This window comes from Barbus barbus, assembly GCF_936440315.1.
Source record: "Barbus barbus genome assembly, chromosome: 13".
Taxonomy (NCBI): domain Eukaryota; kingdom Metazoa; phylum Chordata; class Actinopteri; order Cypriniformes; family Cyprinidae; genus Barbus; species Barbus barbus.
Window position 1 is genome coordinate 30,013,169 of NC_136741.1, and position 12,938 is coordinate 30,026,106.

At 38.3% G+C, this 12,938-nt stretch overlaps 1 protein-coding gene and 1 long non-coding RNA gene across 6 annotated transcripts in view; one reads left to right on the forward strand and one right to left on the reverse strand.

The window, feature by feature from the left end:
- The window catches only part of LOC306879585 (synaptotagmin-2-like), a 50,167-nt gene extending 39,796 nt beyond the window's left edge, over positions 1 to 10,371 (forward strand). For all 4 annotated transcript variants that reach the window (XM_079432638.1, XM_079432639.1, XM_079432640.1 and 1 more), the window contains 5 exons: positions 4,988 to 5,155; positions 6,995 to 7,162; positions 7,300 to 7,417; positions 7,503 to 7,636; positions 8,532 to 10,371. In XM_079432638.1, the coding sequence (XP_079288764.1) occupies positions 4,988 to 5,155; positions 6,995 to 7,162; positions 7,300 to 7,417; positions 7,503 to 7,636; positions 8,532 to 8,747 (804 nt within the window). In that variant the 3' untranslated portion in view covers positions 8,748 to 10,371. The remainder of the gene's footprint in view (positions 1 to 4,987; positions 5,156 to 6,994; positions 7,163 to 7,299; positions 7,418 to 7,502; positions 7,637 to 8,531) is intronic.
- On the reverse strand, positions 5,403 to 8,024 carry LOC306879586. Of its 2 annotated transcripts, none has more exons than XR_013785023.1 (3): positions 7,256 to 7,478; positions 6,950 to 7,138; positions 5,403 to 5,959 (listed from the first exon to the last, which is right to left on the reverse strand). It is a non-coding gene; the product is annotated as an uncharacterized lncRNA (long non-coding RNA). The 2 variants fall into 2 exon arrangements; XR_013785024.1 differs by lacking the exon at positions 5,403 to 5,959 and adding an exon at positions 7,494 to 8,024 and having other exon boundaries at positions 6,937 to 7,138; positions 7,256 to 7,410.
- Positions 10,372 to 12,938: the final 2,567 nt, after the last annotated feature.

Here is a 12,938-nt window from a genome sequence, read left to right on the forward strand (position 1 = left end):
CTTAGATGTTCACTAAGATCCTTCTATTATCTTTTGAAACCCACGATAATATTTAAAATATTAGTAAGTTTAAAATCATCATTTATTGGGTATTTTCAATTTGGAGGTATCTTACGGAAATGATATTGAAATCATTTTTGTCCATTGTTGTTTTTAAAAGAATCGTTTTGATTCAAGTTCAAAATATATATGTATATATTTTATATTTTCTTTGTAAATTATGAAACTTTATGTAAAAAAAATGTGTCCCGCATTTTTCATGTCACATCTGAAACAGTGTATGTATTAGTCCACTGTCCGAGACTGATTTTAACTACACCCCTACATTTAAGATCAGGAAATATTCCTGTGTCCCCCTCTCTCATAGCTACAAGGTGCGAGTAGATGGGTCTCACCATTTTGAGGTAAATGTGTTCACAGAAAAATCTGTGTAACTTTAAGGAACGTCACTACCAAACACCTTTTTTCTGCAATTAAGCACAGTTTTTTGGGAGTTATTCCATAACATTTAATTGTTATATGTGCACCACTGTTCAGAACTGTGCTAGCTAACCATGTGCTGATTAGCATCTTTGAACTAAGTATCTAAAATTGTCACTACCGAAACAGTCACGACTGAAACATGTCATCATTGGTTCGGTAGTGACAAAAGGGAACACACAATCCTCATATTTGGGGGAAATAAACTAAATTTTAGTACAGTTATGCGATCTGTGGTAAGTACTGCCGCTCCATAGTTTAAACAGAGTATGTGCGATCGCGAATCTCGAAAGCGAAAGTGAAACTATAACGCGATCGACCGATCGTTCAAAAGCCGTTTCAATGCCCCGCGTATATAATATTATATTTCAATTACCCGATGATATAACTGCAAGAGAAAGTATTTAAATATATATTTTCCCAGTGTTTCCTTCTTGCTGTGAGCTACTGAAATGAGCCGCACTGTGAAACAGCCAATCAGAGCAGAGCTCAACATTAAGCAGCACTGTGAAACAGCCAATCAGAGCAGTGCTCAACATTAAGCAGCACTGTGAAACAGCCAATCAGAGCAGAGCTCATTATTATTCATGACCCTTCCAAATAAGCCAATAACAGACTATTTCATTGTAGAGACAAATCCTAGGCTTGTGAATGGACATGTAAAACCGATTTTTTCCCTTACCTAAGCCACATACCTTCTATGTAGATATCAGAGAACAATTTAAAATATTGTATCAATGCATTCTATGGCACCTTTAATCATTTTTAGTAGTGTTTTAGTATGCAAGTTAAAATTCTATAATGTGATGCGGTTGCTACCAAAGTGTTACTGTCACAACTGAAAATGTGCAGTCATTACCGAAACATGGGATGTTTCGTCCAAAATAAATGATACTGTATGATCAACTAATCTGTTAAGATAGTTTTCTGCTCAATGTATATTCAAACTAATAAATCCTTCACTTTGAAATCAGTATGATCAACTTTGTGCCTTTTACAAAGAAAAAATGATTCATTCAAAATACAACAAATCTCATAAATTACACATGAAATATTGTTAAAAATGTAATTGTTATTGATTTACCTCTGAAATGTTTTTAATAAAATAGCAATATATATATATATATATATATATATTGTGGCGGGAGGAGCCAACGACAGACACAGTGGGCGTGGCGTCAAGCCTCGGAGAGGTTTTTATTAAACAATATAATCAAAATAAAGTGTCCAAAGGGGGAAAAGTGTCCAAAATAAACGGGGATCTGGTGTCCTCGTCGTGCTGCGGGGCTGTGTAGGAGGGCAGTGTTCAGGAGGGAAGGGTCCAGGTAAGGGGCGGAGTCCGGCGGCCGCACGCGCTCCCGTCTGGAGGTCCCGGGGCGCGGGTGGCGGCGGCTTCTGTGGCGGCTTCGTCCATCTCCTTCATCCCCGGGTGCTCGACGGGATTCCACGGCCCGGCGTCCTTGCCCGACGGCCGTATCGCGGGTGCAGTGTCGGCCGGACTGCGGGTCCGGCCGCTCGCGTCTTTGGCGGCGGCAGGTTATTCCCTCTACGCTCCCTTTCCTGGACCCACGAGGACACCAGCGTGCATGCACGGGAAGAGACCGGTCTCTCGAGGAGAGGCGCGCTCGGCGTTTAAACGGCGGCGGTGATGAGGCTCCATTCACGTCAGGTGCGCCTCATCACACGCCGCCAGCCCTGCGTGTTCAGCGCCCCTCCTCTCTCACACACCCACTCCCGTCGGGAGCCTGGTGAAGGGCGGCGAATACGGGACGGGGTGGTGATGATGGACAGGGGGGAGGCAGCCGACTCGTCACATTCCCCCCCCCAAGCGACATCCCCGTCCGAGGGTCGCCGCCCACGCAGGAGTGCTACCTTCCTCAACCAGGCTCCAGCGGTCGGAGTGGGCGGGGCAGGGATTCCTCTCCGGGCAACACTCCCTCTCGCACCGCGCCGGAGCCGGGACAGAGAAAGCGGGTTTTAGTTGACAGCCTCAACCAACCACGGGGTAATGATGACAAATAGACAGAATGTCACTTACCCCATTGGTGGCTGGGAGGCTGTCCCCGTCCTTCCTCCGTCCCCGTACGGGCTCTACGGCTTCTTGCGAGCGAGAGGGGATGACGTCATCAGATGTTGCCCAACTGTGCTGTCTAGGCTCCGCCTGCCCGCATTCTCCACCACTGTGGCGGGAGGAGCCAACGACAGACACAGTGGGCGTGGCGTCAAGCCTCGGAGAGGTTTTTATTAAACAATATTTAAAATAAAGTGTCCAAAGGGGGAAAAGTGTCCAAAATAAACGGGGATCTGGTGTCCTCGTCGTGCTGCGGGGCTGTGTAGGAGGGCAGTGTTCAGGAGGGAAGGGTCCAGGTAAGGGGCGGAGTCCGGCGGCCGCACGCGCTCCCGTCTGGAGGTCCCGGGGCGCGGGTGGCGGCGGCTTCTGTGGCGGCTTCGTCCATCTCCTTCATCCCCGGGTGCTCGACGGGATTCCACGGCCCGGCGTCCTTGCCCGACGGCCGTATCGCGGGTGCAGTGTCGGCCGGACTGCGGGTCCGGCCGCTCGCGTCTTTGGCGGCGGCAGGTTATTCCCTCTACGCTCCCTTTCCTGGACCCACGAGGACACCAGCGTGCATGCACGGGAAGAGACCGGTCTCTCGAGGAGAGGCGCGCTCGGCGTTTAAACGGCGGCGGTGATGAGGCTCCATTCACGTCAGGTGCGCCTCATCACACGCCGCCAGCCCTGCGTGTTCAGCGCCCCTCCTCTCTCACACACCCACTCCCGTCGGGAGCCTGGTGAAGGGCGGCGAATACGGGACGGGGTGGTGATGATGGACAGGGGGGAGGCAGCCGACTCGTCACAATATATATATATATTTACAATGTAGATGCAAGCAAACTCGTAATAGGTCAATATAACCCTTCTATTTAAATTATTATTACTGTGTTTTGGTAGTGATAAATTTGGGGAGAGGACAAATATTCCATACATACAATAGTTTTTGGGAAAAATACATTTTTTTCAAGACGTTTCCAACTCTGACTTTGGACCAACTCTGTAGAATGGCCCATATAGTTTTGTTTGCACTCAACATCATCAAATTAGGTCAAATTTAGGCCTCTTTTTCAAATCTGCAGGGTTTTATTTTTTTAAAGAGGTTTGTTTCTCATTTTATCATCTTTTTTTTTTTTTTTGATAATGAAACACGTTGTTAGTTATTCATTTTGGCTCATATTAAAATATATTAAGATATATTTGGACACAGTTATATGATTAAGTATGAAAGTCTTGGGGTAATTAATAGGAATTTGGAGAAGATTCTCAAGAGTTCTCGTTTTGTGTCCCACTGAAAAATAACAGCATGTTTGTGTTTGGACCAACGTGAGAGAGTAAACAATGACAGATTTTTTTTTTTTTTGGGGTGAACTATTCTTTTAACTTGTACATCTCTTAAAAGTTCCCTGTATTATGATCTTTGAGAGAGTTTGTGCTCATGCTGTGCTGTATCTTTCACTAATGATGCTGTTTAACAGCACGGCTGAGTCACAGCTGTAGGTAAAGTTGTTTGCAGTTCAACCAAAATGAGTTTAAACAAACATTAATGACAGTGAACCGTTATTCTTACCATGTGTTTTAATGCAATCAGATCCAATTTTAATATGCATAAAGCCACAGGATATTGGTAGAGTATTGTTACGCTAGAACAGTAGAGTGGAAGTCATGAAAAAGACACGTACTGTAGAGGTCTGCATTCCCGAATAAAACGTGGCAGCGGTCGGTAACTCTGGTGCAATTTAAACGGGAGCGGGCGGTCTAACAATATCCCGTTCCCGACGTCCTTTCAGAACAGCATAGCTTTGCTTTATTCAAGCACCGGTACCGGTACCGCCTGCATTGGACTGTTATGGACGCGCTGCACGCATGAACCAGTGCTTCGTTTTATTTGCGAGGTCTGTGCGCAGCATGTGCATAATGATGCCAGCCTACCAGTGGTGAATAAACGGCCCGCAGACAGAACAGGCAGCTTGTCGATGAGTGACAGGCCAGTATAAAGATGGAGCAAAGTGTGGATGCGCTGTCCTTGAAGAACGTTCAACTCGGGGGTTTTTTAAATATATTTTGCTTATCCTATAATTTTAAATGACAGATGTCGAATTTATTTATTTATTTATCTTCTGCTACACTTTTCCTAGGCTACTGTGTTTACAGAAAGATGTTAAACGAATTTGGTATTTTGACAAGATGAATAAAATTTATAATAGGCCATTTTTGTACAACCTAAATTTTTTTTGTAAAGGTTAAACGAATTGTATCCTTATATGGAAGCACATCCCAAAGGCAAATTTTAGTGTAAATTTCTCAAGAAAAATCTGAGAAGCAGGAGACTATTTGCTGTCCATTTAATATCATTTAAAATGTACCAAAGAGATCTCATGTGGGATTTCATTATTTGTAAAAGATATTCTTTCCGTTCACTATGTCTCTTCTCTTGCTTCTGCTTTATATACACAGCTGACCGTGGGAATCATGCAGTGTGCCGATCTGATTTCCATGGACTCTGGCGGAACGTCCGACCCTTACGTTAAAGTGTTCATCCTACCAGACAAGAAGAAGAAGTTTGACACCAAGGTGCACAAAAAGACGCTCAACCCAGTGTTCAACGAATCCTTTGTCTTCAAGGTAAGCTGTTTATTATTTTAAAAGGACTCATTGTAATGTCAGTAATTTTTTTGGTCAAATATAGATGCATAAAGCATATATATATATTTTATTTATTTATTTAGTCATTTAGCAGACGCTTTTATCCAAAGCGACTTACAAATGAGGACATTAGCAATCAAAACCAACCAAAGAGCAACAAGATGCAAGTGCTATTACAAGTCTTGGTTAGCCTAACGCAGTACACATAAAACGTTTTTTTTTTTTTAAGAAAACGAGTAGATAGAATATAGAAAAAAGAAACCTAGTGGGGTTCTTTTTGTGTTTTTTTATAAGAAACAAGTAGATAGAATAGAAAAAAAATAAAGCTTTAGTTTTACAAGAAAAGCTAGCAGTTAGAGAATAAATATGCAATTGATAGAAGGTCAAATGCCTGTCAAATAGATGTTTTTTGATAATATATAATAACACTTGTATGATCAGTAAGACCCTGGCTCTAACGCATTACAAATATCGAATAAAACTAAAATAGCGATATGCCTCCAGTGATGTTGGTCTGTCATTAGTGTTTATTGGTGGTTTTCTGCAACACCAGCATTTCAGTCCTAATGCTTCCAGCAGCTCCTGAACGAGCTTTAGTTTCCCAGAGTCAGTAATGAGCTCCGGAGGGGCCGAGCATCCTCTGGTGGACACTGGTAGATCTCTAATAGTCTCACTCGGAGAAAAGTGATCTAGGACAGGAACAATTGGCCATCTTCAAAGCCCCTGCTTTACAGTGAGAACGGCTGACTGTGTTTCTAAAAATGGATCGGCCGTATCTGCACACTGTATGAGCGAGATAGAGAAAACAAAGCCAAGTGAGGAGGAGGTTTTCTCATGCAAATGATGTGAAAAATAATTACAAAAAAACACGATTAGAAAAATCAACTGTAAACTGAATGTCATTTTCTTTAAAAATGCTAAAATATATATAATAAATAAATATATATATATATTTTAAGATATTAAACTATTTGATTATATATAAAAATTTTATATTTTAATATTTGAAAAAAATTAAAAATATGTTTATAGGCTTTGATTCGCAGTCACAAATATTGAATATATTAAACTATTTGATTATTTATTATAATTTAATATTTTAATATTTAAACAAAAAGTTTAAAAAAAATTCAAGAAAGTTTATAGGCTTTGAGTCACATTTTTTTATATATTTAAAAAAATGTTGTAGTATTTGATTATGCATTATAATTTCAATACTATTTTATTATGTATTATAATTTAATATTTTAATATTTAAACAAAAAGTTTATCAGTTGTAATTCACATTAGTCACAGATTTTTCATATATTTTAAGATATTATACTATGTGATCAAAAACATTTATGGTTTGGATTCACAATCTCACACTTTTTAATATATTGTATTTAATATATGTTGTATAAAATAATATTAATTTTGTATTTTAATATTTTGAAAATGAAGTCACAAACTTGTAATATATTTTAAGATATTACACTATTTCCTTTTATTTTAATTTTTAAAAAATGTTTATAGGCTTTGCTTCACAAACGTTTACTATATTTAATATATTAGAATAACTCATTAGAATATTTAATATTATTTGTTAATTGCTAAAATATATTTGAAGATACATTTATTAAATAATTAAATAGTCTAATGATTAACTAATCTGTCTATCGATGGCAGAACTAAGCAAAAACAGCTTGCATCTCCTATATATAACAATCCTCAAAGGACAATATGTTCTGTGCTCAATTTATGACTCAGCGCTGCAAAAACGGTTTGAAACACCTTTATGTATAATTCGTTGATTCTTCTTAATGGTTTCCATGTTAGATCCCATACGAGGAGCTGGGTGGGAAGACGCTGGTCATGTCTGTGTATGACTATGACCGCTTCTCCAAGCATGACATCATCGGTGAGGTCAAACTAGCCATGAACACTGTGGATCTGGGACAGCCGATTGAGGAGTGGAAAGACCTGGATAGCGTTGAGAAAGAGGAGGTGATTATTAAAGGACCTGATATTATGATCTATTTTTAACTGTTCTGAGACAGATTCGAAAAGAAAGCAAGCAGAGATGCTTTGGATCAGTACCTTCAAATCATAAACGATCACCCATTCATATCTAATTCTTACAGCCGGAGAAGCTCGGTGACATCTGCATCTCTCTGCGTTACGTTCCTACTGCGGGCAAACTGACCGTTTGCATCCTCGAAGCCAAGAACCTGAAGAAGATGGACGTGGGCGGCCTGTCTGGTGAGAAACAAGCTGAGATATATGAGACCAGCAAGATATATTTCATATGTTTGATACAATTAACTCGACATTTGACCTTTTGCAGACCCGTATGTGAAGATCCAGCTATTGCAGAACGGCAAGCGTCTAAAGAAGAAGAAGACTACGGTGAAGAAGAACACATTGAACCCTTACTACAATGAGTCCTTCAGCTTTGAGATCCCTCTGGAGCAGATGCAGGTAGACTTTAACTTACGTTTTTTTATTTTATTATTTGTTTGGAAAAGTCACATCATGCAACATATTAGTACATAAGATGTTTTCATATTCATCATTGCTTTTCTTTACATTTTTCCAAGCAAACCAAGACAAAATACAAAAAAACTCAAGGGAAAAAAAATGAATACGTAAACTAAACAAATAAAAAAAAAATTTTTTTTGTATTAGTTTAGAAAGCCAAAAGAAGATCAGTGCAGGCTAGTAATATAATGTAATCAATTCTGATATATTTGAAACTTTTTCTATTGACAAAATATAATTAATAACTTAAAGACAGTATTACAGTAATATTGTCTTAAGTTATTAATTATATAATAACTTTGTAATTGTTTTCTTAGAAGAAGCTAACATTATTTAAAATAAATATTGGTAATCTGTAATATTTTATATTTTTTATTTTGGGGAGTAAATCCAAATAAAATACTTTAAAAGTAAATGGAAATTAAATATCCAAAACTTATTTTACAATTTCATGGACATTCCCTTAAAATGATTTAATTTTATTACAACTGCAGAAAATATGGTAATATTTAGCAGTTATATGCCTACATTATTTAAAAAAAAAAAAGTTTTTGGGTGGGCAGGTGTAATAAAATTTTACTATTTTTCTAATTCCCTCCAAATGATGTTATAGCAATTTCTACCCGAACAATGGTTAAATTTGATTTGCAATTTTGGGGGAAAAAAAATCAAAGTTCTTGAACATACAGTTGAAACAAATATTGTGCAATATTAATACTAATTAACTTTAAAACAATTTGAATATATTTTGATCAGTAGTTGATGCAGTTTTTACTACCAGATTTTCTAATACGTTCGAATTAGTTTGACTAAACGATTTTCTGTTTTTCTCTAGAAAATCCTTGTGGCGGTGACCGTCTTCGATTACGATAAGATCGGCAAAAACGATGCCATCGGGAAGATCTTCATTGGCAGCAAAGCCTCAGGCACAGCGCTTAAGCACTGGTCTGACATGTTGGCCAACCCGCGCCGTCCCATCGCCCAGTGGCATCCCCTCCAACCGGAGGAAGACATCGACGGTGCTCTGGCTGCCCTTAATGCCAAGAAGTAACTTCTCACATCTCAGCCTGACTAACCAACTAACTAACCCACCCGCAACTGCATGACACCCCACACTCATCTGTACGCGCTCTGCCAGTTTGTTTCGCATAATCACCAACAAAAATATTCTAAAGAATATACTTGAAAAGATGAACAATATCACGTTCGCCACATAGCGTAAACCGAGGCAGGAGAAACGGACACATTTGGTCTGAAACAACATTTGCAAGTAACGTTGTGCACCTGAATAGCAAACGCAAAATGGCAGTAGAAGTAGCCAGCAGAATTAAATTTTACACACCACTTTCTACTTTGCTGCCCAATTTGCCAGCCAAATGCACAATACGCAAATACAAAAATAGTAAAAACCAACGATGAAAGTGCACAAGAAATCAGTAAACACCCCTGAAGAGACAATTTTTCCATTTACATGCCGTATTATTTTACATTTTCAACTGGATTAAATATTGCAAAAGGCTTTTATTTCATTCCTTGAACAGGAAGGAATTTGTTTCAGGATGTTATTTGTCGGATATACTGGTGAGCTGGAATTTTGTGCCTAATCATAAGTGCAAATAATGGCAAGTATAGGTTGCAAATATCTACACATTTGCACAATTAAAAAGCAATGATCACGTTCACTTAAACATCCCAGGAGAAGTGACCGTGTAGGGCAGATTTGTTTACATTGTCGATAGGTAAATTAGGCTCATAAGACACATAAAAACATCATGTCGCATTTGCATTTATGTGCCCAAAAGAAAGAGGATTCAGGTCTATGGTTTTGTAATAGTGCAGTTAGATTGGACTATATTGCTAAATGGGCTAATAATTCATGAAATGTTGCAATAAACATTCAACACGAGTCAAGCATGGTTTACACAGTCAGTGTAAAGGTAAAGACACATCTCTTTTACTGTAATGCTGCGATTACAGTGCCAAATCCAGACGTTTGTGTATCTCACATACAGAAGATCTCATCTGGCCAAACCTGACAGGCACTAAAGCTGGCTGTGAATGTATCGTGGGATCATACAAATGAAATTTGCACTCAGTGGTTGTGTCCTCGAGAGCTCGCTGTCGTCTTTTCATGATCTCGGCCTGTTTGACATACATTCGAATACCTGGTTGACGTCACTGCCGCCTTTGTTCGGAGCTCACACTCATTCAGTAAACTCCGCTCTCCGAGATGCCAAAGTATTAACTGGAATGGAATAGTAAGTGGCGGTTAAAAACGATACTAATAAAGCAATCCGAAGCGTTCAGCTCCGCTCTTCATCCCCAACGATGCTTGTGTATATATGCATTGATCAAATTGGTTTCTACAGCATGTACCTATAAATTGATGTACATAGAAGCATGTTTTAAAGATAGAGCATAATTATATTGTGTACGTGTGGCATTTGTCATTTTGATAATACGATGTAGAGGAAAGAAAATGCACTGAATGCACATTTTATGAAATTTCCCTGAAAGGGCGTAAAACATTTAAGAATATATTAATATAGAGTTTTTCAAAGTACTTTTAAATGTGCAACAGAGAATTAAGAGCTGTGTGTAACGTGAGTGTTAGACTCATGCTTGTGGTGTCCGTTTCATTTTATTTGCATTTGTTTACCTTTCTCGTCCGTGGACTTGTCACGTTTCTGTGTTTATTCTGTCCTGTTGCTGTGAAAATAAGAAATAAAAATGTTCAGGTTGTGAATTTACAGGAATGTCTTTGTTAGGGTGAATCTCACAAAAACACATCCGGGTCGCACAAAATCAGAAGACAGTGTATTTTGCATTAAGAAATGTTTAGGACCATTTTATTTTATTGCATTCAGTTAAATTCAGTAAAAAAATGGGCTTAATGTTTTATAATAATGCAAAAAGTAGTAATGGTCCTAAAATAGGCTTCATTTTATCCCTATGAAATATAATTTCTTCTTTCTTTCTTTTGATGCGTATGACCTGAATGTCGTCTCGTGAGATTCATCTTTTAATGTACAGTGTGTAAAACCACTTGCTGAAACTAGAAGCCATATGCATGGGCCCTCGCAAGAGCTCATCGTTTTCAGACAAAACAAACACCTCAACAGATATCAATAATATTAACCTTCATGCATTTGAGCCAAAACGATGCGAGAGCAGCTGTCTGTTCAAAGACGGTTTTGGATTTGAAGTTCATCACAATAACTGAAAGGATATTAGCAGGTATGAAAGTGATGCCCTCGTGTTCATTGTACGACAACTGAAGTCATTTGAGAATACATAATATTCACATAATTGCTTGAAAAATAAATTATTAAGAGATGTATTATCATAATTATGGTGATCCAAATGTGGCAAATGGCATGACTTTATTATGCAATATGTGTGCAATTGACAACCAGCCCAATAGATCTGTTGTTTATTTGTAAATTAAGTTTTGAGATGAGTTTATGTATGATTTTCTGAATAACTACGCTGTATATATATTTTTTTTTTACATGATCTTTTGTTTTCCTATTTTTGGAAAATTACTGATCAAATGGCACTTCTAAAGTATTTTATTTCCATGTTTTAGACGGGGGCAGCTGAATGTTTGTCTAAATCAAAAGACATAGGTGGGTAATTAACGAATAAAGATAGTCTTTTAGTGGCCATTCAGATGTGTTCTTCTCATATTCTTTTGAATTCCTTCATTGAATGTTCGGTCAGTTGTATGTAATCGTTTCTTTTCTATGACTTTCTGTTCGGTTGAACAGCCTTGGACTGTCTACTGCTGCGTAGGAATATTTGTCTGCTTCTGTGTGTTGTACTTTGCAATAGGACCAATGTAGAATAATGTCTTAATGTTTCTTCTGTGGACGTGAATCAAACTGCAGGGCTCTGGTGTTCCTCTGCAGAGCAAGCAACAAAATACCAGTCTTCCCTGGGACACTGTGGATGCCAGTCGACTGGCCCCCCTTCCCTCTCTGTGTTGAGACCGTTTTCCATTCGTTGCATTCTAATATCGGACCATATAGTCACAAAGACCTTCCCGATGCAATACTGCCAACATCTCAGCTTACTAACATCTCCTAACACTCCCGTCCATCCCACCGCGACCTCCCTGTACAGACTCTTCCAAAGAACTGATGCCTTCCTTTTGCGTTCGTCCTGTGTGGAGGTTCCAGTGTTGTTGATTCCTTTCGTGGATGCTTTGGCATGCTTTGAAATTTCCCTTCTACAATCTAACTCATCGTCCAATGAAGAAAAAAAGAAAGCCTTTCCTCTGGCCGCTCTTGTAGCTTCTTGTCATCCTGTACAACCAATGTGAAAACATCGATGAAAACCAACCAGTAGAACGTCTACATGCAGATTTATCCATGAGTTATCCATTAGTTAATCATAGGAAATAAAGATCTTTTAAATATATTATTTGTTTGGAGTGGTGTGTCGGTCCTTGAAATGAAACATGAGTGTCTGAAGAGTGACTGAGTGAGTATTACTCATATATGCTACTGTGGGTTTTTTTTTCTAGTACTACAAGATTCTTTGAATAATATAATGTGACCCTGGACCACAAAATCAGTCATATTTTTTTTATTGAGATTTTTACATCATCTGAAAGCTGAACGAATAAAGTTTTTTGTCAAAAAAAATATAATAATAATAAGCATTGATGTATGGTTTATTAGGATCGGAGATACAATTATTTGAAAATCTGGAATCTAAGGGTGCAAAAAAAGAAAGAAAATCTAAATATTGAGAAAATCGCCTTTAAAGTTGTCCAAATGAAGTTTTTAGCAAAGCACATTAATAATCAAAACTTAATTTTCAATATATTTAAGCTAGGAAATTTACTAAATATCTTCATGGTACATTTAGCAAAAGAAAAATCAGTCATTTTGACCCATACAATGTATTGTTGGCTATTGCTACAAATATACCCATTCTACTTCTGACTGGTTTTGTGCTCCAGGGTCATATAGTTTAACCAAAATAACATAGATGTTTGTCATATGTAGCTGTTTTTGTAGCGTTTGATACCTTGTGATTTCACTCAGGTTAATTTCTCATGAAGAGATGCCTTACACAAATGGAAATCTGTATGAATTATTTAAAATATATAATAATATTAAGTATAATCATTCTTTTTCTTTGATTAAAAACAACTGTTACATATTTGGTGTAATTTGATTGGTGCATCCCGATCAGTGCTGAGAAAAGTAACACGTACCACGTGACAAATCCC